This window comes from Mytilus californianus, unplaced genomic scaffold (assembly GCF_021869535.1).
Source record: "Mytilus californianus isolate M0D057914Y unplaced genomic scaffold, xbMytCali1.0.p SCAF_9, whole genome shotgun sequence".
Classification (NCBI taxonomy): domain Eukaryota; kingdom Metazoa; phylum Mollusca; class Bivalvia; order Mytilida; family Mytilidae; genus Mytilus; species Mytilus californianus.
Window position 1 is genome coordinate 49,997,766 of NW_026262745.1, and position 24,052 is coordinate 50,021,817.

The 24,052-nt window shown below is 32.5% G+C and overlaps 1 protein-coding gene across 1 annotated transcript; it reads left to right on the forward strand.

The window, feature by feature from the left end:
• Positions 1-8,970: 8,970 nt before the first annotated feature.
• On the forward strand, positions 8,971-23,590 carry LOC127714831 (uncharacterized). Its single transcript, XM_052220863.1, has 5 exons — positions 8,971-9,032; positions 18,186-18,341; positions 19,150-19,231; positions 21,920-22,104; positions 22,796-23,590. Exons 1-5 carry the CDS (start codon positions 9,030-9,032, stop codon positions 22,883-22,885), a joined length of 516 nt encoding a protein of 171 aa, XP_052076823.1. The 5' UTR covers positions 8,971-9,029; the 3' UTR covers positions 22,886-23,590.
• The last annotated feature ends 462 nt before the right edge of the window (positions 23,591-24,052 follow it).

Consider the following 24,052-nt stretch of genomic DNA (forward strand, 5'->3'; position numbering starts at 1 on the left):
GACTAAAAAATCCAGGTGGGGTATAGCACGGATTTTTTTTAAAATTGGTCCAAAGTTGGGGTCCGACACCCTACCCTACCCTAACTTTCAAAGTTAATAAAAATTTTCCTACGGCAATACTTTTTTCCACACTAGGTGCAAATGAAAGTTGGGACCCTTAGGCGTGCTTGACTAAAAAATCCAGGTGGGGTATAGCACGGATTTTTTTTAAAATTGGTCCAAAGTTGGGGTCCGACACCCTACCCTACCCTAACTTTCAAAGTTAATAAAAATTTTCCTACGGCAATACTTTTTTCCACACTAGGTGCAAATGAAAGTTGGGACCCTTAGGCGTGCTTGACTAAAAAATCCAGGTGGGGTATAGCACGGATTTTTTTTAAAATTGGTCCAAAGTTGGGGTCCGACACCCTACCCTACCCTAACTTTCAAAGTTAATAAAAATTTTCCTACGGCAATACTTTTTTCCACACTAGGTGCAAATGAAAGTTGGGACCCTTAGGCGTGCTTGACTAAAAAATCCAGGTGGGGTATAGCACGGATTTTTTTTAAAATTGGTCCAAAGTTGGGGTCCGACACCCTACCCTACCCTAACTTTCAAAGTTAATAAAAATTTTCCTACGGCAATACTTTTTTCCACACTAGGTGCAAATGAAAGTTGGGACCCTTAGGCGTGCTTGACTAAAAAATCCAGGTGGGGTATAGCACGGATTTTTTTTAAAATTGGTCCAAAGTTGGGGTCCGACACCCTACCCTACCCTAACTTTCAAAGTTAATAAAAATTTTCCTACGGCAATACTTTTTTCCACACTAGGTGCAAATGAAAGTTGGGACCCTTAGGCGTGCTTGACTAAAAAATCCAGGTGGGGTATAGCACGGATTTTTTTTAAAATTGGTCCAAAGTTGGGGTCCGACACCCTACCCTACCCTAACTTTCAAAGTTAATAAAAATTTTCCTACGGCAATACTTTTTTCCACACTAGGTGCAAATGAAAGTTGGGACCCTTAGGCGTGCTTGACTAAAAAATCCAGGTGGGGTATAGCACGGATTTTTTTTAAAATTGGTCCAAAGTTGGGGTCCGACACCCTACCCTACCCTAACTTTCAAAGTTAATAAAAATTTTCCTACGGCAATACTTTTTTCCACACTAGGTGCAAATGAAAGTTGGGACCCTTAGGCGTGCTTGACTAAAAAATCCAGGTGGGGTATAGCACGGATTTTTTTTAAAATTGGTCCAAAGTTGGGGTCCGACACCCTACCCTACCCTAACTTTCAAAGTTAATAAAAATTTTCCTACGGCAATACTTTTTTCCACACTAGGTGCAAATGAAAGTTGGGACCCTTAGGCGTGCTTGACTAAAAAATCCAGGTGGGGTATAGCACGGATTTTTTTTAAAATTGGTCCAAAGTTGGGGTCCGACACCCTACCCTACCCTAACTTTCAAAGTTAATAAAAATTTTCCTACGGCAATACTTTTTTCCACACTAGGTGCAAATGAAAGTTGGGACCCTTAGGCGTGCTTGACTAAAAAATCCAGGTGGGGTATAGCACGGATTTTTTTTAAAATTGGTCCAAAGTTGGGGTCCGACACCCTACCCTACCCTAACTTTCAAAGTTAATAAAAATTTTCCTACGGCAATACTTTTTTCCACACTAGGTGCAAATGAAAGTTGGGACCCTTAGGCGTGCTTGACTAAAAAATCCAGGTGGGGTATAGCACGGATTTTTTTTAAAATTGGTCCAAAGTTGGGGTCCGACACCCTACCCTACCCTAACTTTCAAAGTTAATAAAAATTTTCCTACGGCAATACTTTTTTCCACACTAGGTGCAAATGAAAGTTGGGACCCTTAGGCGTGCTTGACTAAAAAATCCAGGTGGGGTATAGCACGGATTTTTTTTAAAATTGGTCCAAAGTTGGGGTCCGACACCCTACCCTACCCTAACTTTCAAAGTTAATAAAAATTTTCCTACGGCAATACTTTTTTCCACACTAGGTGCAAATGAAAGTTGGGACCCTTAGGCGTGCTTGACTAAAAAATCCAGGTGGGGTATAGCACGGATTTTTTTTAAAATTGGTCCAAAGTTGGGGTCCGACACCCTACCCTACCCTAACTTTCAAAGTTAATAAAAATTTTCCTACGGCAATACTTTTTTCCACACTAGGTGCAAATGAAAGTTGGGACCCTTAGGCGTGCTTGACTAAAAAATCCAGGTGGGGTATAGCACGGATTTTTTTTAAAATTGGTCCAAAGTTGGGGTCCGACACCCTACCCTACCCTAACTTTCAAAGTTAATAAAAATTTTCCTACGGCAATACTTTTTTCCACACTAGGTGCAAATGAAAGTTGGGACCCTTAGGCGTGCTTGACTAAAAAATCCAGGTGGGGTATAGCACGGATTTTTTTTAAAATTGGTCCAAAGTTGGGGTCCGACACCCTACCCTACCCTAACTTTCAAAGTTAATAAAAATTTTCCTACGGCAATACTTTTTTCCACACTAGGTGCAAATGAAAGTTGGGACCCTTAGGCGTGCTTGACTAAAAAATCCAGGTGGGGTATAGCACGGATTTTTTTTAAAATTGGTCCAAAGTTGGGGTCCGACACCCTACCCTACCCTAACTTTCAAAGTTAATAAAAATTTTCCTACGGCAATACTTTTTTCCACACTAGGTGCAAATGAAAGTTGGGACCCTTAGGCGTGCTTGACTAAAAAATCCAGGTGGGGTATAGCACGGATTTTTTTTAAAATTGGTCCAAAGTTGGGGTCCGACACCCTACCCTACCCTAACTTTCAAAGTTAATAAAAATTTTCCTACGGCAATACTTTTTTCCACACTAGGTGCAAATGAAAGTTGGGACCCTTAGGCGTGCTTGACTAAAAAATCCAGGTGGGGTATAGCACGGATTTTTTTTAAAATTGGTCCAAAGTTGGGGTCCGACACCCTACCCTACCCTAACTTTCAAAGTTAATAAAAATTTTCCTACGGCAATACTTTTTTCCACACTAGGTGCAAATGAAAGTTGGGACCCTTAGGCGTGCTTGACTAAAAAATCCAGGTGGGGTATAGCACGGATTTTTTTTAAAATTGGTCCAAAGTTGGGGTCCGACACCCTACCCTACCCTAACTTTCAAAGTTAATAAAAATTTTCCTACGGCAATACTTTTTTCCACACTAGGTGCAAATGAAAGTTGGGACCCTTAGGCGTGCTTGACTAAAAAATCCAGGTGGGGTATAGCACGGATTTTTTTTAAAATTGGTCCAAAGTTGGGGTCCGACACCCTACCCTACCCTAACTTTCAAAGTTAATAAAAATTTTCCTACGGCAATACTTTTTTCCACACTAGGTGCAAATGAAAGTTGGGACCCTTAGGCGTGCTTGACTAAAAAATCCAGGTGGGGTATAGCACGATTTTTATTTCAAAATGGTAATATAGCTTATTAGTAACGTCCTTGCACACCATACTTTGATTACTTAAAATAAACCCTGCTTGTCATGAAAACTAAGCGATACCCACTGCTACAGAAAGAGAATAATTTGCGAAAACAGATTTTTCTGACATGAAAGTATTAAAGTACGAACGCAACTTTGTATTCTTGAAGCGTAGAAATATTTTTACTTTTTAGGAACTATTTTACAGGATGCCGAGAATATGGAAAGCTATTTCACACAATATCGCACAAAATTTTCTGATGGACAAGTCGATACCATGTAAACAGAAAATTTGGCCAACATTTAAATAATGTGATGTTTTCAGTGTTGACAGTTGAAGTAAAGTCTTAAAGCGTGCAGCACCTGCACGATGTAAAAAGGACATACTATTGTTTTTAAAATATTGGAACAGGAAATGAAATTTCCAAATTCATTGAAGAGTGTTTTCGACGGCTAAATTGAAGTTAAAACAGATATTATAGTGGTAATATAAAATAAAAACGTTTTAGTAAGTTTGAATCTTATGCAACTTTTGGGTTTATAGACATATCTGAAAACTGGCTGCTAGCGGAGTGGCTGCTAGCGAGTGGCTGCTAGCTTGAGTCTAGCATAAATCGTCCAAAGTCTATAAAAATTATGAACAGATTACAAAGACACAATAAAAGATCTGCCTTTAACACATTTCTTTTAACAAAAAAAATTTAACATATGACATAGAATAAGCATTGACAGAACTCTTGACTTAGGACAGGTACATGAATATATGGCTGTGTTAAACATGTTAAACTAGATATTTGATACCTCAATCCTCGATCGTCTTCTTTTTATCTCGATCGGTGAACTATATGTATGTCTTCTAATCACATTGTACAATCGGGCAGAGGTTAGAACCGAGATTTATGGCAAGTCGTTTTACTATGTATTCTAACTTCAAGATATCTAATTAACTTTATAAGATATCTCATATAAACTATATGAGATATCTTTTAAACTATATAATATATCTTATAAACTATATAAGAAATCTTATAAAAACTAAATTATACAAGATATCTAATAAACCTTGTAAGATATGTTATAAACCTTAGAAGATATCTTATAAAGTATATAAGATATCTTATAAAGTTTATAAGATATCTTATAAAAACTAGATTATATAAGATATCTTATAAAGTTTATAAGATATCTTATAAAAACTAGATTATATAAGATATCTAATATATTTTATGAGATATCTTATATACTATATAACATATCTTATATATTATATGAGATATCTTGAAGTTATAATAAATAGTAAAAGGGCTTGCCATAGAGATTACCCGAAGTTAGGTTGCTATTGCAAAAACTACAATGATTATTTCCTGCATGTACCCTATAAGATGCTAAGTTATACATCTTTTGCAAGTTTTGGGGCGTCCTGATGAAGGTCCAGAAAAGCGCCTCTGATCTGAGATTACTATTACACATTGTGTTATAGTAATCTCAGGTCGTATGTACCCAATTTATAAAGTGTTATTTTCATTTCCAAACTTGGCTTCTTGTGTTGATATATGAGGGTCTGGATGGAGTTTACAAAATAGAAAATAATGGGTAAAATGTAAAGAATAAAGGGCAATAATTTAAAGAAGAGAGAAAATTAGCAAAAAAAAAAAGAATATATATATGCCAGTTGTTTATATATACTTCCGTTATATTGACAAAATTAAATGAGCAACTCAAACAGATATAATATGTTATTGTGACAATAATTGGGATCCAGTAGACAAAACTGTGTAAACATACATAACAGACATAAAACACAACTGACTAAAAAATTCAAAGAAACCTACAAATTAATCTAACAAAGACGCCAACAAAAAAGTTGTTGTAGTTGATAGCACATAACGTATATAGTAAGCGCTTTCTTGCTGAAGTGCAAATTTAGTAAAACATAAATACAAGGATAAACAAAACGAAAACAACACTGTAAAATCCGCTTGCGTCCGAATTGCACCTTAGGATGCACCTGCACCAGCAACGCCCAGAGTCAAAAATTAGATAGCGAGATGCATAAATACCGAGTCACGCCAAAAGAAACATATTAGCACGAGGACAAATAAAGGAAAAAAATGTCAAGTAAATGAATAGATACACAACTTCAGCACCTTGAATCTATAACTCAAGACCATCTTGTATTACTTGTGAAGTAGACACTGACTATTTATCTATTAGGTCTTGGTACTTTCCCATGAACTTTTTGAGAAAAAGGACGAGACGTTTCATAATTGAAATAGTCTCATTTGTCATAGATTCTGGTACTGAGATGACCGCTGTTGTCAAATTCGAGGTAAATGTTTAGAAATAAGGCTGAGGGAGCTGTATTTGTGGTTTCTTTATCTCTAGTTCAGGAGGATACATTAATTGATCAATAAATCAGAAACGTTTGGATTGGTAATGGAAAGAATATCATCAACATAACTGTGTGTGAAATTAAATGATCTGACTTTTTTTATCTTCTTGTTTTTTTTACAAGTGTCTGAAGGAACTCCAACTAATATGAAAATAAGAAAGGTCAACCAGGAGAGGTGTACAACCTGCAGGAAAATTCTACTTCCAAATTCAACAAAATAGGTCATCAATGAGAAACTCCAGCATACTGATCACTTGTTCTTCTGTGTAACATGTTTAAATGAAAAGCAGAAATCATGAACGTTGAACGCTAAATTTATAAATAACGAAGTTGAAACATGATCACTGAATGTGCCGAAACATGATCAAAATCCGCATTTCATTTCTTCTTCTTTGGATCAACAAGGCTTCAATACTGAAGAATACATGTTGTTGCGCATGCGTGATTGACGAAAAATTATACCAATTCATAAAAATATTTAATAACAATTTATTTAAGTGTTTGTATATACAGATTGTAATTAAAAATATAACTTTTATGTACATATTTTGGTTCGAACTTGTTTATTTGAAGCTGGAGAGAACAGCTGATGTTAGCTGATCTCTGAAGCTGTCAACAGAGATGGTTTCGATAATAGTTTGAGGTAGCAAATTCCATTGTATGATAGTCCGCGGGAAATATGACCATTTGTATGTGTCCTTGGAAGTTTGGATATGTCTGAATATCTGTGTATGGTTTTGTCTTGTTCTGCTTTCTGTTTGCTCAAAAACATGCGATGGAATGGCTACAAGATAGTGTATTACTTTATAAAATAAAATAAGTCTGGTTTTTAAACGTCTCTCAGCTAGTGGTGGCCATTCTAACTGATTTAACATGTGTGTGACACTGCTCGTGTAATCGTAGTTGTTGTGTACGTATCGAGCTGCTCTTCTCTGTACCTTTTCTAATTTTATTTGTTGGTCTTTCATATGCGGGTCCCAGACACTACAACTATATTCTAGTTTGGGTCTTACTAGTGCCTGGTATGCTCTTGATTTTATTTCTGTGTTTGCAACTTTTAAATTTCGTTTTAAAAAACCAAGTGATCTAGTCCCATTTGATACTATATTGTCTATATGCTTGTTCCACTTTAGATTAGATTGTAGGGTAATGCCGAGATATTTTACAGATGTTACTGATTCGAGAATGTGGTTGTGAAGGATGTAATTGTGCCTGTAGTTATTTTTCTTTTGTGAGATAGTAAGGTTGGTACATTTATCAGGGTGAAGTGCCATGAGCCATTCTGATTCCCATCGTGCTGCTGAGTCTAGATCGAGTTGTAGTTTATGGCAATCATCTTGTGTTTTTATTTCCCTGTAAATTATGCTGTCATCCGTTGATTTTTTGATTATTGATAATCAATGTTATCAGTTTTACCTTTATCGTTATTTATGTTTTATTATTCGAAAAAGTGATAATGTGTTATCATGTTTCATTTCTTTTTTTTTCATCTTAGATGATCATGTTTTGAAAAAAACTATCTCATTTTCTCATTTGCTCGCTTGTCTCTCCTTCTCCCCCCTTTTTCTCCTTTCTCTCGCCCCTTTTCTCCTTTCTCCCACCAATTCTTCCCTGTCTACCTTCACCCTGTCTGCCCCTCATCTTCCGTTATCTTCAGGGGCGGATCCAGGATTTTGGAAAGGGGGCGTAGTATTAAAGTTCGCCGAGCGGAGCGGGGCGAATAATTTTTTGGACTTTTTTTTTGGCTAAAAAACATAAAATAAGTGAAAAATGCATTTTATAGTTAAAGTGTAGGGGTTGGACATTTTTGGTGCCGTATTCTCTCCATTAATTGTCTATTATAGAATGATTGGATGGATCCAAAACTATGTACTAATTAATATATCTGATGTGGGATTTGTCAGTAAAAAATGGAGATGGAAAATTCTCGTTTGTTGTATGGTTAGTTAGCATAACCTCACAGATTTCTTGTTGTAAACAAGATATACGGCTATTCAATGAAATTTACAATACGACCGACACGAAGAAAGACAAACAAGCAATTTTTATCCAAATGTTTGGTTGAAATGTTTCAACCAACAAGGGAAGTGAGGGGTTCCAAATCAACCAAAGGCTATGAATGAGTTGGAAATGACAATGAAGTTGTGAATAACGGTCGACACATGGAGACATATAGGCCACACCCAGCAGGCAGGTTGCAGTCGGGCCTTGAAAAAAGTATTCAGTATATCAGTTCGGCGAAACAGACATTCCGGTCAGATATGGGATTCACATGCAACCCCCCCCCCCCCCCAAAAAAAAGAAAAAAATTACGCCCGTTTTTTATTCATCATGTTCATTTAATGCTAAATAATTTTGTTGAAAATATTTTTTTCTAATAGCAATAAAGTGGACAAGATTATTGTTTTCAATCCAGATACGGCCCGAATTTTTGTTTAAGGCAAAAATTAGGGTCAGAAATGTTTCTCTTAAATATCTCAGACTGCCCCCTCAAATCAAATCGTCCGTATACCTTAGACTTTAAATCTATATCTAGAGCTTACTGACTGGGGATCACTATTCAGCAATGTTATCAATGGGCTGGGGCGTGTGGGGTTAAACATGTTTTCGTAGGTAAATAATATTGCTGTGGAACTTTTTTTTTTCATGAGAGTGTAATAGAGTATTACTTTCTGTTGGGTGGAATTGTGAAATAGAAGTCAGTACGTTCTTGCTCAATACTTTGTCGCTTTGAAGGCGTCATGCTTGTCATCCTCAGCCTAGAGCAATGCACGTGTTACTGTAATTTGAATTTCAAAATGACTGAGTGACGTTTTTTTCGACGTACTGGTCAACTCCACCGTAGCGAATCACACGACTTTGACATAATCAATAATATATTACAGTAAATACGAGCGAAAAATATTTTTATAAGTAAAGACGGGAAATGGCAAAGTTCGCGAAGTCTAGTCTGATTAATAATTTTACCAAAAAAAAAAAAAGTGCAAGCAAAGGGGGCGTACGCCTTCTACGCCCCCCTCTGGATCCGCCACTGATCTTTGTAAGAACATTACGACACGGATAGCACTGTTACGTTTAAAAGAACCGCGCCTGTAACTTAAATTACATAAATTTTAAACCAATCAGATTTCTCAAAATAATTCAGTTCGTTGTAACATCCGGGAAATCAGCGCTTGCCCGTTTCGAAGATCAACAAAAACAGATAATGGTATGTTATTTATATAAAATGGACAATATTATACACTATTTTGCCTTTTTTCTTTCCATAATATTCATCTCCGAACATGTTAAAAAAGAACAGATGATAAGAAATCTATGAGACAAAAATAATGACTAACAAGACATGAACTTAATTTTGAGCAAGACTGAGCTTGCATGAGCGGCACAATGTAATTTTGTGTGTGTCAATTAACCACTTTTCACTTTCTGTAAAAAAAATATTGTATGATGCAGGTGTTGCTTGTAAAAGAGGAAGAAGGCTGTAAACTTGCTATGTGCAACAGTTTTACCTTTTTAACAAGATTGAAGAACATATATGCATTTTTTAAAACAAATAATTATTCAAGTTATTAAACTCTCAACATGTAGAAAAGAGTTTACAAAGCTATATGATATAGGGCATTAAAACTGGTATATTTATGGTTTTCTTCTTTCTCCCGTTCACGTTCGCACCCTTTTTATTGGTTTTGTGTTGAATACATTTTTAATTGTGTTTAAATAAGGGTAGTGCTATAAACAATTTTATTTTATTGTTTCCTAAAAATAAAGTGACATTCTTAAAACGTAAACACGTTTCCTTTAGCGTTTTATTAATTATTTTGAAGAAATGAATCATGAATAAAAGATTGTCATGAAGATTAACTGATTAAGGCAAAGTTCATTCATCTAACAGTCTTAAGACTTTTATTAAAAAGAAAGGCAGAAGATACCAAATCTTCATTGAGTTTACTCATACCAAGCTAGCTACAAAATGTACATGAAGTATTTACATCAAAGCTAGTTATAACAACAATCATGATTTTCAAACACAACAAAAAATACTAAATTTGTCTTTGTCAATACCAATTTAAAACAAATCAGTTTCATACATAATAAACATTTAATAATTAATCATCAAATCACAAAAAAAAAATATTTCATTTAAAAATTCCAGAATTTTTATTATTACAGGGTTGGCAAAAACCCGGGTTTTATGAGTATTGCCCAGCCCAGTGGGAAATACTGGGAAAACCGAGTTTTACTGGGTAATATGAAATACTGGCCTGAATTTTAAAGAGGATTCAGTGATTAATCACAAACGCAATACATTAAAGTCGAAGAATTCAATTTGGTTTTTTTAATCATGTTAATAAATATAATTAATATTAAGAATTAACAATTCTATGTAACATGTGTAAGGAAAATTACTTTTAAACATTTTTTGTTCATTACTAAAAATGTTTACTAAGTCTTAGCATACATGTATGTTTATGTACATCATGTACATCACTAATTAATAAGTAATTATTCAGATTATAATACATATTTGTTTATATAACAATAATCAGCCTTTTGATTTCTATAAGTGTTCATGGTCTGTCCCCTTAGGGTGTTAATTTAGCAATATGATTGTATAACAATTAAAATTTACAATTCAATAAAACACTGCAATAAAATGCATTTTTTCAACTTGGATTTAATATTGAAACAAGCTTGGAAATTAACAAGATATCCTGAAATGCCCAAAACTTGTATTCTGCCTACATAGAATTAGTGGAGGAAAGGAAGAAATTGAATTTTCAATCTTTAGGAATGACTCTCAATGGTTATCTGTATAAAATGTATATATTTAGCTATAATACTATTAAACTACAACATGTACAACAAGTCTTTGCTATTTTGAGTAAAAATTAGCTTGAAAAATCATATTACCCAGTATTACCCGTTTCTAGGAGTATTGCCCAGCCCGGGAAACCCCAGGTTTTCCCGCCCGGAATATTACTTTGCCAACCCTGATTATTAATGAAAATTAAAATTTTTTGATAAATACATCTAAAAACATCTAATAATTCAACCAGTATTTGAATAAAATAGGGGGCGAACGTCTATTGGGAGCGAACAGACCCGATACCGAGCACTACCCATAGGGTATATTGTCATGTGTTACTCATTGATGTGGCAATATTCTTTTTTCTTATCTTAGCTGTCAGGACCCCTTTTTCTCTATGTATTTGTTAATACACATTTTTTGATACAATTTAGGCTTAAATTAAAATATTGTTTGTTTGCAGTTTACCGACCGACCTTCGAAAATCCGCCCGACTGTGAACCTTTTATTGCTTTTAATTTGAAGAAATTATTTTTAATACTTCTATTTACTCGATCCGGAATTTCGGGTCGTTTCCGGAATTGATTTCGAGTCTAGGTCAATTACATGTTTGAAGTTTGGTTTTTCTTCCCTTTCTGTCAAGCGTTCATCAGACCCTTTAATGGTAAAGCACATGGAGATTGTTTACAGGTACAGTACTACCTGTGACATTATCTTAGGCTTAAATTAAAATATTGTTTGTTTACAGTTTACCGACCGACCTTCGAAAATCCGCCCGACTGTGAAAATTTTATTGCTTTTAATTTGAAGAAATTATTTTTAATACTTCAATTGACTCGATCAGGAATTTCGGGTCGTTTCCGGAATTGATTTCGAGTCTAGGTCAATTACATGTTTGAAGTTCGGTTTTTCTTCTCTTCCTGTCAAGCGTTCATCGGACCTTTTAATGGTAAAGCACATGGAGATTGTTTACAGGTATCCACGAAGTCATGGCCACAGACCACAATTAAATTCCCCTATTAGTTCTTTATAACGTTTTGTTTCATTGAAAAAATTGCACCATGCATTTTTGTCAAATCTTTTGTGTGTGTAATGTATAGAACTAGTCCAAAAATATATACAAAATTCAGAAAGATTGAACCAATGACTCTCACAAATTTAGCCAATACACATCCATACCCCTATGGACAAGTCAAGAGATGTTCTGAAAACTGTAAATATCACCTTTTTGCACCTGGCCTAATCACTCTTTCCATATCAAAATCAGTTTAAATACAACATCCAAAAGTTTATTTCACCTCTCTTCTTTTATTTCCACCAAAAAAAAACTAAGAAATGAGTGAGGAAAGGAAAGAAAAAAAATTAAGAAAAAATACACTCTGATTAAAAGGAACTATATTCGTAAGCGGGATCATTAATTGTGGTCTTGGGCCTATCATGGAGGAGTACTTTATTCTGTCGTCTTCTGTCAAGTTTAAGACAAATAATACACAGAAAAGTTTCATAGTAAACTGTTTATACTGATTCAGGCAGAATTGCACACAGAATGATGTCTTCGATGATATCATTGACGATGATGCAGCGGATATTCATAAAACCGACACGATAACCGTTTCTGTCTCAAACAAATCGGATACAGAATCTTTTGAGACTGACTTTATGGAACCAATATCAGTGGTTCAATAATTTGACAGCATCTTGAAGTATGCCATATTTTCTTTAAATCGTTGTGAAGACGACTAAGAGGAAACAGACTCCTCCGTGACTTCATGGATAACTGTAAACACGCCTGTACGGTGGAAGGACGCATTTGAAATGTTAAATCAATAAGAAGCCACACTAACTACACAAAGATGTACATGATGTAGAGAAAATGAATGGTTGGCTTGAGAAATAAATATATTCTCTCTGTATCAAATCTATCTTCGATTGCAATGAGTATGCTCCTTTAGGATAAGGGGGGCTGTCCCACTCATTGCAATTATTCTCTCTCTTACAATATTAAATATACCCAAAATGTGTGGCCTGTGTGAATTGAATTGAAATATGTCCTTAGCTAGGAGCTATGATGCCAATTTTTTATGCAGTCAAACATTTCAGTACAGACCATTTACTTTTAATGGGGTGCTATGAATTTCACCCCAAAGCTAGACTTAAGATTTTTGTTTGTTTTAATTAAAGCCTGGCATCAACATATCTTTCCAAATATAACCTTTATGTCAGATGTCTTATATATTTTTTTTTAAATTGTCTTTTTTTTATAATTGAGGAAGATTCAATCTTTTTTTAACACACTCCTAAATTGTCTTTTGAATCTTTAATATCTACATTTTTCTGATGCAAATACTCTACTCATGAAAACTTCTAGTAAAGATGCATATATATGTCAGTGAATATGTTTCTTTACAACAATTCTAGTCATTCCTTGTTTATAAGTGTTCCAGTATTTCATAATACCATAAATTTATGTCATAAATTGTATAATGACACTATGTTAAGTTTCAGTTTTGGTTAAAAAGGTGTTAACCTGAAAATGCCTGTTCATTTCATGTTGGTTTTCAGTGTTTGTTGTTTTAAAATTTTTTTTTCTTCACAAGAAACTTTGTTTGTGTTAAACTACTTGTTTAAACTTTATTCTGGCTGATAAAATAAAATATTTTTCCTACCTACCGACCCTGCAGTCTGAAGGTACAGTCGGAAAACTGCAAACAAACATATTTTTAAGGTTGGCCTTATTAATGGTGGCCATAAAAAATATGGTCACCATGATGGCCCTAAATGTCCATCATTATACCTCCTGTTGCTTAATTAATACACAAAAGGGTGATAAAGGGAAATCATGACTGCATCGAAGTGTTAAAATTATATAACTCACAGGTAAAGTGTCTCAGGTAAAATATATGTGTTTGTCAAATTTAATAACTGTGATTATGACAAGAAAATTCTAAAATAAAATGAAATAAAAAAACTAGTTGAACATATAGCTTCCTAACTTTTTTTTGGTAAAAATTTTCTCATGACTGTTTGTTTTGATGTTATACCTTTTAAATAATTCTATTAATTAAAGTTATTTTTTACATGTATTTTTTGGCAAGTGAATAATAAATGAGTATCATCTTCTAATATAATGCAAACTTTCACATCGCCTGCCTTTTTCCATTGAACGGGTGTTTCTCAAATTAATTTTCTAAAATCAAAATTGTTTATACTTACTGCATTTAACATGGTTAAACAAATGTTTAAGATGATCTTTAGGACTTATTCTAAATAAAATTTGGGCAATTCATTATTTTTCTATTGAATAAATACATGTATATTCAAAATATTCATTACAGAAAAAATTGATAATATTTTTGTTGTCATATAAACATATTACAATTTAATCAAGTTTCTGACAAAAAAACCAAAAACAATCATTATAATGCAAAGAAATAACAATTTTATAAGAAATCAAAACACATGGAAAAAATAATTAGGTTTTACCTTCAGTTCTAATGACTTTTTTTTTATAAAGGAGAAAATATTTTAAACATGTTCCATGTTATAGAGGTTTAGCATTTCTTTTACTTTTTGTTCTTGGTTAAGATTTTATTCATAAGATTCAAGATTTTATTCATAAGATTCAAGATTTTATTCATAAACTAGTCAGAGACATAATTATGAGAAAGTAAACAATTTTCAAATAGATTATCTCTAAGTTGTTATGTTAATTTTACAAACAATTCTATCCTTTATAGGAACTTTTATCCACCATTTTCTATTTCTAAATTATGACCACTAATTCTTTACTGAGTGAAGCATTTGAGTTTACTGTTTTCATCATAAGTTTTTATTTTATTTTCAAAAATATTCTTATTTTTTTTCTTAAAATTCATTTTTAATCAAGGGCTTTAAAGAATCTAATTCATTCAAGTCCCTGCAATTATTAACTTTCTCTAAAAGGCCCTAGTTGAGTGAAATATTCTTTGCAAATGTATACCAAGAATATGTATCATGGATATGCCAGCCATGCAGTTTAGACAATATAATACACAGAACACAAAAAGTGATTTAATTAATAGACCATAAAAATGTCACAATCTATATAGAAGTGTACTTTATTTTTTCTGGAGACAAATTTTGCCTGTTAACTGACAAAATTAGCCAAACTGAAGATAACATATTTGATAAGTTTACAATTATTTCAAAAAGCAAGACAATTTTTTCTTTAAATAATTTCTTTTCATAAGATTTACTTTATTCAGATCAATATACAGATAAGAAGATTTTTCATTATGAATAGCATATATATCAAAATTTGATGATAACTAGATAGCCATTTGGAAAATTTAAGTCTCTAGTGATTCTTCATGCACAACTCCAGTTTTGAGATTTTGAAAAATATAAAAGATAAACAAAGATAGTTTATTCCTATACATGTACCATATAAATGATATTTTTAGTTTTCCTGAATAATAATCATGAAAATAGATTGTACAACTTTGTTAACAAAATTTATTGTAAAAGGATTGATATTCATGATATTGATAGTTTTAATTAGTTAAGAAACAGGCTTGTTAAATTACTTGCTTCATGGTTCCTTTAAACATATCATTTGCATGATTATAAGTTATAATTAATAATAATTCATTTAGTAATGCAAACAAACAATTGAATACCATGTACATCATGTACAATAACTTTTTTTTACTGTAAAAATAATTATTTAAAGGATTCTCTGTTTTGTTTTCAAATGCTAGTCAATAACTTTACTTTTATCTTTGAATTTTTTTCATTTCTACTCAAGATTCTTTCCAAGAAGAAATTAAAAGAATAAGAAGCCAAAAAAAACAAATAAAACATAAAAAATGACATTATAAAAAAAAGGAAAATATGTAAATTTAAAGACAGAAAAATCAACAAATGATATGAATAAACAAAGTCTTAAACAACATTCTATTCTACATTTTAAAGAAAAGGTGATATGTCAATTTGAGAAAAAACCTGAGTTACCTGTACAGGTAAATTTTAATGAAACATACAAGCTGAAAACCTAAACCCTGATTGATTTCAACAGGTAACATAATTAGATATAACATTAACCTATGTTTTATGACCCCAGTAAATGGCCAACATTCGATGGTGACCATACAAGAGGGTGGACATAACTAAGAGGAAGTCACAGGTTGTACTGTATCCATGAAGACATGGAGGAGTACTTTATTCTGTCGTCTTCTGTCAATTTTAAGACAAATAATACACAGAAAAGTTTCACAGTAAACTGTTTATACTGATTCAGGCAGAATTGCACACGGAATGATGCCTTCGATGATATCATTGACGATGATGCAGCGGATATTCATAAAACCGACACGATAACCGTTTCTGTCTCAAAAAAATCGGATACAGAATCTTTTGAGACGGACTTTATGGAACCAATATCAGTGGTTCAACAATTCGACAGCAGCCTGAAGTATGCCATATTTTCTTTAAATCGTCGTGAAGACGATAAAGATGAAACCATTCCTCCGTGACTTCATGGATACATGTAAACACGCCTGAACGGTGGAAGGACGCGTTTCAAATTTTAAATCAATAAGAAGCCACACAAACTACACAAAGATGTAGAGAAAATGAATATTTGGCTTAAGAAATAAATATATTCTCTCTGTATCAAATCTATCTTCGATTGCAATGAGTATGCTCCTTTAGGATAAGGGGGGCTGTCCCACTCATTGCAATTTTTCTCTCTCTTACAATATTAAATATACCCAAACTGTGAGGCCTGTGTGAATTGAATTGAAATATGTCCTTAGCTAGGAGCTATGATGCCAATTTTTTTATGCAGTCAAAGCATTTGATTTCAGTACAGACCATTTACTTTTAATGGGGTGCTATGGATTTCACCCCAAAGCTAGTCTTAAGATTTTTGTTTGTTTTGATTAAAGCCTGGCATCAACATATCTTTCCAAATATAACCTTTATAACAGTCAGATGTCTAATTTTTTTTTTTTTAAGTTGTCTTTTTTTTCAATTGAGGAAGATTCAATGGTTGATTTTTTTGTTTTTAACACTCCTTTGAATCTTTAATATCTACATTTTTCTCTCTCTACTCAAGAAAACATTCTAGTAAATATGCATATTTGTCAGTGAATATGTTTCTTTACAACAATTCTAGTCATTCCTTGTTTATAAGTGTTCCAGTATTTCATAATACCATACATTTATGTCATAAATTGTATAATGACACTATGTTAAGTTTCAGTTTTGGCTAAAAAGGTGTTTACCTGAAAATGCCTGTTCATTTCATGCTGGTTTTCAGTGTTTGTTGTTTTAAAATGTTTTTTCTTCAAAAGAAACTTGGTTTGTGTTAAAATGGGTGTTTAAACATTATTCTGGCTGATAAAATAAAATATTTTTCCTACCTACCGACCCTGCAGTCTGAAGGTACAGTCGGAAAACTGCAAACAAACATATTTTTAAGGTTGGCCTTATTATATGTCACTGCTGAAGACAAGTGTAAACTATCAGTCTGCACCGTTAGCCACTAGTCTGATGCCCCAGACTAGTGAAATTTTATTCTGACTAATAAGTTTTTGCTAAACTTTGTTCAGCCACATAAGAAAAATGTTGGAAATTGAAGTTCCAACATTTGTGGACAAAATGTTGCTTGAATCAGTGATTTAGAAATCATTCATTTAAGTAAGTCCCCTGACTGGTAACTACTATTGTTGCATTACTCTAAAGGAGAGACTGACAGCGATCCAGTTCGCACATATACGAATGCACAACAAGGAAATTTCATTTTAAACACAACAATGTTGAAAATAAAACTATTGTCAACATATCGATCCCTCTCTAAAACATTTTTTTGTGATTTTCAACAATACACTTTGGGGCAAAGTAGCCGGCTGATTTCCGTGCTATAGACGGAGAAAACTGCAGGCTACCGGCTTCTATTGAAAGCCCTACATTATTTTAAGCTTTTAATTTATGCTGATATTTTCATTTTTGTTTTTTTTTTATATATATTTTCGAGGTCGTATCCAACATGTCCAATATGATCATTTTCTAATTATAGCACTTTTTGACCTGGTTTGAGGATGGAAAATTATTGTGAAAATCTGAAATGACAGATGCCTTACACTAAAGAAATGAACATGTACAAATAAAAGAAAGAAAAAAGGGGATGATAAAGTGTACTTCATTGTACTTAACATTGTTGGCAAACATTAGATTCCTATAAAAATATATGCATATTCCTAACTTACTGATCATTTATTGTGTTTCGCCATATTTTGAATATTGCTGAGTGTATAAATCAAAACATGACATCACAATCATACAAAACTAATGTTCAAATGTTTAAAGGTTTTTTTCTTGTACATGTTATATTATAATATAATTCTATTTACAACATTTGTACAATGTATGTATTTATATATAGCCTCATGATGTTAACACATTTTTTTGCTGGTACATTAATTATTTATATTGTAATCATTTGATAATTCAAATAGCAACATGATGAGTTTATTTACAAGGTAACTTAGAAAACATTTATATCTTTTGTAGTCTAGCTACGGAAAAAAGACAGCTCTAGCAGGAGGGGGTAGAAAAAAGGGAGGTGCCAAACCAGATTTGACAGAAGAACAAAAACAGGAAATTAGAGAAGCTTTTGATTTGTTTGATACAGATGGATCAGGAACAATAGATGCCAAAGAATTAAAGGTAAAATACAGCATGTACAAACAGTCTGCACCAAATTCTTTTCCGACTACTAGTCCAAAGACCAATATTCCCTTATTTTTCTTATGTATCTAAACAAAATTTTGCAAGTACTTACTAATCTGAATAAAGTTTTACTAGTCTGGGGCATCAGACTAGTGGCGAATGGTGCAGACTGTACAGATGTTCCATCTTGTGTCTGAATATTCGTTCAATTATTTCAAATATCTTGAGCTTCTGGTTCCAACGTCTTAAACCTTGGTATATTTTGTAACTAATTATAAGGCATCATACATGTATATATGTAATATTTTTGTAGGTCTGTAAACTAAAGATTATGATGTAAATTTTAGGAATCAATTATTTGAAGTCAGACAATTTTCTTACTTTAATATACTGCAGTTTATGGGGTTAGTTATTATTCAAGGGATACTCATTTTCGTGGGTATAGATAAACCCCAAATTTAAATGTTCAACAAAGTACACATTTCCTGAAGGCATGTATGTATACACACTCAGCAATACATCAAAATCAAATATCCATGAAATAAAATAAAACATGATATAAACTGAATCCATGAAAATAAAATAAAACATGATATATTATCAAAATTACATAAAGGTGAGACATATCTCTGTGTCAACAGATAATTCAGCACAAGCCTGAATACAGTATAATTTTGACAGCAAATAACTGGCACTTTATTTAAACTTATGATAAAATAGTTACGAATGCTTGAAATTGCAGAATTTAACATACATAATGTAGAAAGCAGTGGAGCTAATAAATTACAAGTGTTTTATCTTATAGGTAGCCATGAGGGCATTAGGATTTGAACCAAAGAAAGAAGAAATAAAGAAAATGATACAAGAGATAGATAAAGATGGATCAGGTTTGTTAGCACATCATTTCACATATGATCTGACTTCTTATAGTATATGAAATTGGTTTAATTAAGGCAGCAACACAAATTAAATTGTATAAACATGGTGAAATCACCTGTTTAATAGCTGTGTAACCCTTAAACAAGTATATATACCTATTCTAATTCTAAATCAATTCTGATCATTTAACATGCTATCCAGAATAGTTTATTACTAAGTACTTTTTACCTGTGTGTACAATCAAATAAAAACAAATTCTTATTTATTTTAATTATAAAGAAGGGTTTACTCCATCGTTATTTTTAATCTGTGAATTACTGCTAGTAATTTATACATTTTGTACCAAGCTGTTTATAATACCTAATAATTAACATGATTAAAAGTCATATGTGGACCACTGACTACACATAACATCATCTCAGTTCAGAGTTCTGATAATTATCCCCCTAATTTGCTTACAAGGATCTGAAAACATTCTATTCTTTCTGTTTTAAGAACTTTCAGAATCCTCTGGTTTTGTCTGATTTATACACACCTTCAAAAATTTGAAGGTTGAAATTTCATTGGCTGATGAAATAATTACCATAACAAAAAGTAAAACAGAGTGATTTTAGATTTTGTAAGCAAAGCTTAGACACAAGATCTGTATTTTATCAGATTGACATAAAAAAAAGACATTCTGACAGGAAAATTCAAGTACATACATGACATATAGTAGAAGAAAAAAGTTTCTTTTAAGACTGGGGAAAAAATATTTTGCGTTTAGTCAGGGGTACTACTTGTACAAGTAATCTTTATTTACTTGAAGAAGTAAATTATATTAACTTATATAAGTTAATTATAATGTTTGAATAATCTCCCCTTAATTTTCTTAAAAATTTACTTGTATAAGTAATTTTTTTTTTACAATCCCACAAAAATTCTCAAGTTTTGAGATGTAAAAACATGCCTTTAACAATTTTTCTCAGGTTAGCTCATAATTTTTATGCCCCCGCCGTAGCGGTGGGGGCATTAAGTTTTACCCTTGTCTGTACGTACGTACGTATGTACGTCCGTCCGTACGTCCCAAAATTGGTTTCCGTTCTCTAACTTGAGTTTGCCTCAACCAAATGTTATGAAACTTATACACAATGCTTATTTTCACAAAACACAGATCAAGTTTGAATTTTGGTGGCATCATTTTAACCGTTCTAGAGTTATGCCCCTTTATAAATGGAAAAATTGCAAAATTTTTAGTTTCCGTTCTCTAACTTAAGTTTGCCTCAACCAAATGTTATGAAACTTATACACAAGGCTTATTACCTACAAAACACAGATCAAGTATGAATTTTGGTGGCGTCACTTTAACCGTTCTAGAGTTATGCCCCTTTATAAATGGAAAAAATTGCAAAATTTTTATTTTCTTCTAAATATCAAGTTATTTTTAAAATTGGAGTTATCTTCCTTTGTCCATGATTATAGTTGAATCAACTACAATGAATGCTTTATACAATGCAATGTTTAATTTTGACTTCCACTGATAAAACACAGATCAAGTTGAATTTGGGTAGTGTCACTTTAACCATTATTGAGTTATGCCCCTTTAAAAATAGAAAATTGCTGAATTTTTAGTTTCTGTTCTCTACTTAAGTTAGCCTCAACCAAATGTTATGAGACTTACACACAAAACTCAGATCAAGTTCAAATTTGGGTAGCGTCACTTTTACTGTTCTTCAGTTATGTCCCTTTATAACTATATGATATGCAAGCGGGGGCATCATCTGTGTCCACATGTGGACACTATCCACATTTTTTATTAGAGTTCAATGTTTCATCTCATTAATTCAACAAAGAAACTGATTGCGCAAAGATCTTAAATATTTGTGCAAGGCCTTCAAAAATTGCCCCTTGGGGGCTTGTAAATGAGCAGTGTTCTGAAGATAACAGACAAATGAGATTTTCATTGTCCATGAAATTACACTTAAATGATTAGTAAAGACATCTGCAAAGGACAGACAATTCAAAATTCTATTAGAGCAAAGAAGTCCTAAGAATTCAAGAAAAGAAGATAGGATGACTTTTTTACTTGTATAAGTAAAAATATCTGAATGTCTAAGGGACATAACTAAGCCAAAAAAAATTTACCTATACAAGTAAATAAAATTCACTTGTATAAGTATCCTACAAATTTACTTATATAAGTATATTAATATTTACTTCTTCAGGTAAATAAAAATTACTTGTACAAGTAGTACCCCTGACTAGTGATGAGCCTACACATGGGTACAGTTGTTCAATGATTTTTAAAAATATCCAAACTCTTTTCTGTGAACTTATGTATTATATTTATGTATATATATGGAATATAATAGAAATCTGAGTTACCAGTCTGAAGTTTATATTTCAATTTTTGTTGACCTTTTTTGTAACATTTTTATTCCATGAGTCATGTATGGTATATGTAAAAGGGTTTTAGAAGAATAGTATGAAAATCAGTCAAACCTAGATTTCTGGAACACATTTAATGTACTTCATATGATGAAGACATAATCTTTCAATCAGTTTAATTGAAGTCTGGAGCTGGCATGTCAGTAACTGCTAGTAGTCCTTTGTTAGGAAAAAACCCTGATGTTGCTAAACTTCTGTTGCAACATGCACAAAGTATGGTACAAAATATTCATATTTCTAGGTTTTTTATTTTTCAATTTTTTTTTCAGGTACAATTGATTTCAATGATTTCCTCACCATCATGACACAAAAAATGAGTGAAAAAGACGTGAAAGAAGAAATTCTAAAAGCTTTCAGGTTGTTTGATGATGATGAGACAGGCAAAATCTCATTCAGAAACTTAAAAAGGGTAGCAAAAGAATTAGGGGAAAATCTCACAGATGAAGAATTACAGGTAATTAGCATTGTCATACGATTATTGTCATTAATGTCCAGTGGCAAATATATCATAAAATAAGGAGATTTTGTATGAAAGCCAATGAGTCAACAATCAACCAAAGACACAACAACAAGGATTTAGACAACTACAGGTTGCCACACTGCCTTCAACAATGAGCAAAACGAATGCATAAGTGATAAAGTAAGCTATAAAAGGTCTTAGGATTACAATATTCAAAGCAATTCAAATGAGAAAACCACTACCTGATTTAAGCTTATAACATTTAACAAAAAAAACAATTATGGTTTAATTGTAATAAATGGCAACCACTTGACTACAGGCTCCTGGTTTTGGATTTCCATATATGGTATGGTTGAATATGAAAGTGAGCACTCCTAACCACAACCAGTCAGGGGCATTACTGACATTACTTAAAAAAGATACTTTTCAAAATTACCTATATATATGAAGTTATATTGAAAATGAACTCCATTGGTTATAAAAATATGGTAATGTTGGCTTATTCCTGTCTGTCAGTAAACCTTTGCTAAAGTGGGACTAAAAAAACCTTGCATATGTGTGTCTGAATAAGTTTTATTGGTCTTGGAAGTGTCTGAAGCCTATAAAATTTGGTACTTTCACCCTGGGGTGAGATTAAAACAATACTGTTTAGATGAATTTTAATTGGTCCTGAATTTTATTATAGGAGATGATAGATGAAGCTGACCGAGATGGTGACGGTGAAATCAATCAAGAAGAATTCCTCAAAATCATGAAAAAGACAAGTTTATATTAGAGACATTAGTGTCTATTGTTAGATCTGACTTATCTCACTTTCAAATCATTTTAAAAAAATATTGTGAAGCATTTACCACTATTTCAATGGGACCAATGCATGTGTGATATGATTGTGTTGTTTGAGTGAGTAAATGGTGCTGATAAAGCAATTCTGAGTGAAATTTCAATACAAAATCCACGACTATGTTATATCAATTGCTAGAATAGGTTTTTGTTATGTATTTCAAATAATTCTTTAAATGATCATTTCCCAGTCAATTTCACTCAACATGCAGTTTTATATTGTTTCCTTTAATATTTTTCATTCTGCTTTTAAAATACTGCCATTTTATAATGAAAAAAAAACAACTAAAAATATGGAACTGCACAAAGTATAGTAAAAATGGGAAAAAAATCTTAAAATTATTTTTATGGTTGGTTTTCAATCACAGATTTTTTACCAGTCCTCTATACAAAGAGAAAACTTGATTGAACAAATGGCTTTTTGACTTTCTATTCTATCTTGAATGAAAGAACCAGGTGTGAGCTGCCAGCAAACAGATGCAATTGGACTTCACATACTTTGTTTAGTTTAAATGTCATCTGAATTAGACATTTCCAAGTTATTTTATTTATTTCATATATATAAATTTGTACTTGTTATTGTATATGTGTACTTTATTGTAAATAAGTAAAAATAAATAAATTTTTAATGAAAAGTCAAGGAATTTAAGTTTTTGATATATAAAACATATACATGTAACAGGAAGTACCAAAAATATTGGACATTACGACACTATCCACCAATTGATAGACATACACACAACAAACAAACCTTAGTCAAACCAGAAAGCCTGACTTGGTAAAGGCACATACATATTGATTACTCTTCTTGTAGGTGTTCAATTTACTTATCATGCTAATGAAACAGCACTTCGATTATGAAAATCAGTCAAACCTAGATTTCTGGGACACATTTAATGTACTTCATATGATGAAGACATAATCTTTCAATCAGTTTAATTGAGGTGTAGAGCTGGCATGCCAGTAACTGCTAGTAGTCCTTTGTAAATTTATGTTATCATTGTCATTTTGCTTAGTTTCTTCTGTTACCTATTCTAATATCGGACTCAGACTTCTTTTAAATGAGTTTTACTGTGCTTATTGCTGTGTGTTTGTTTATTCT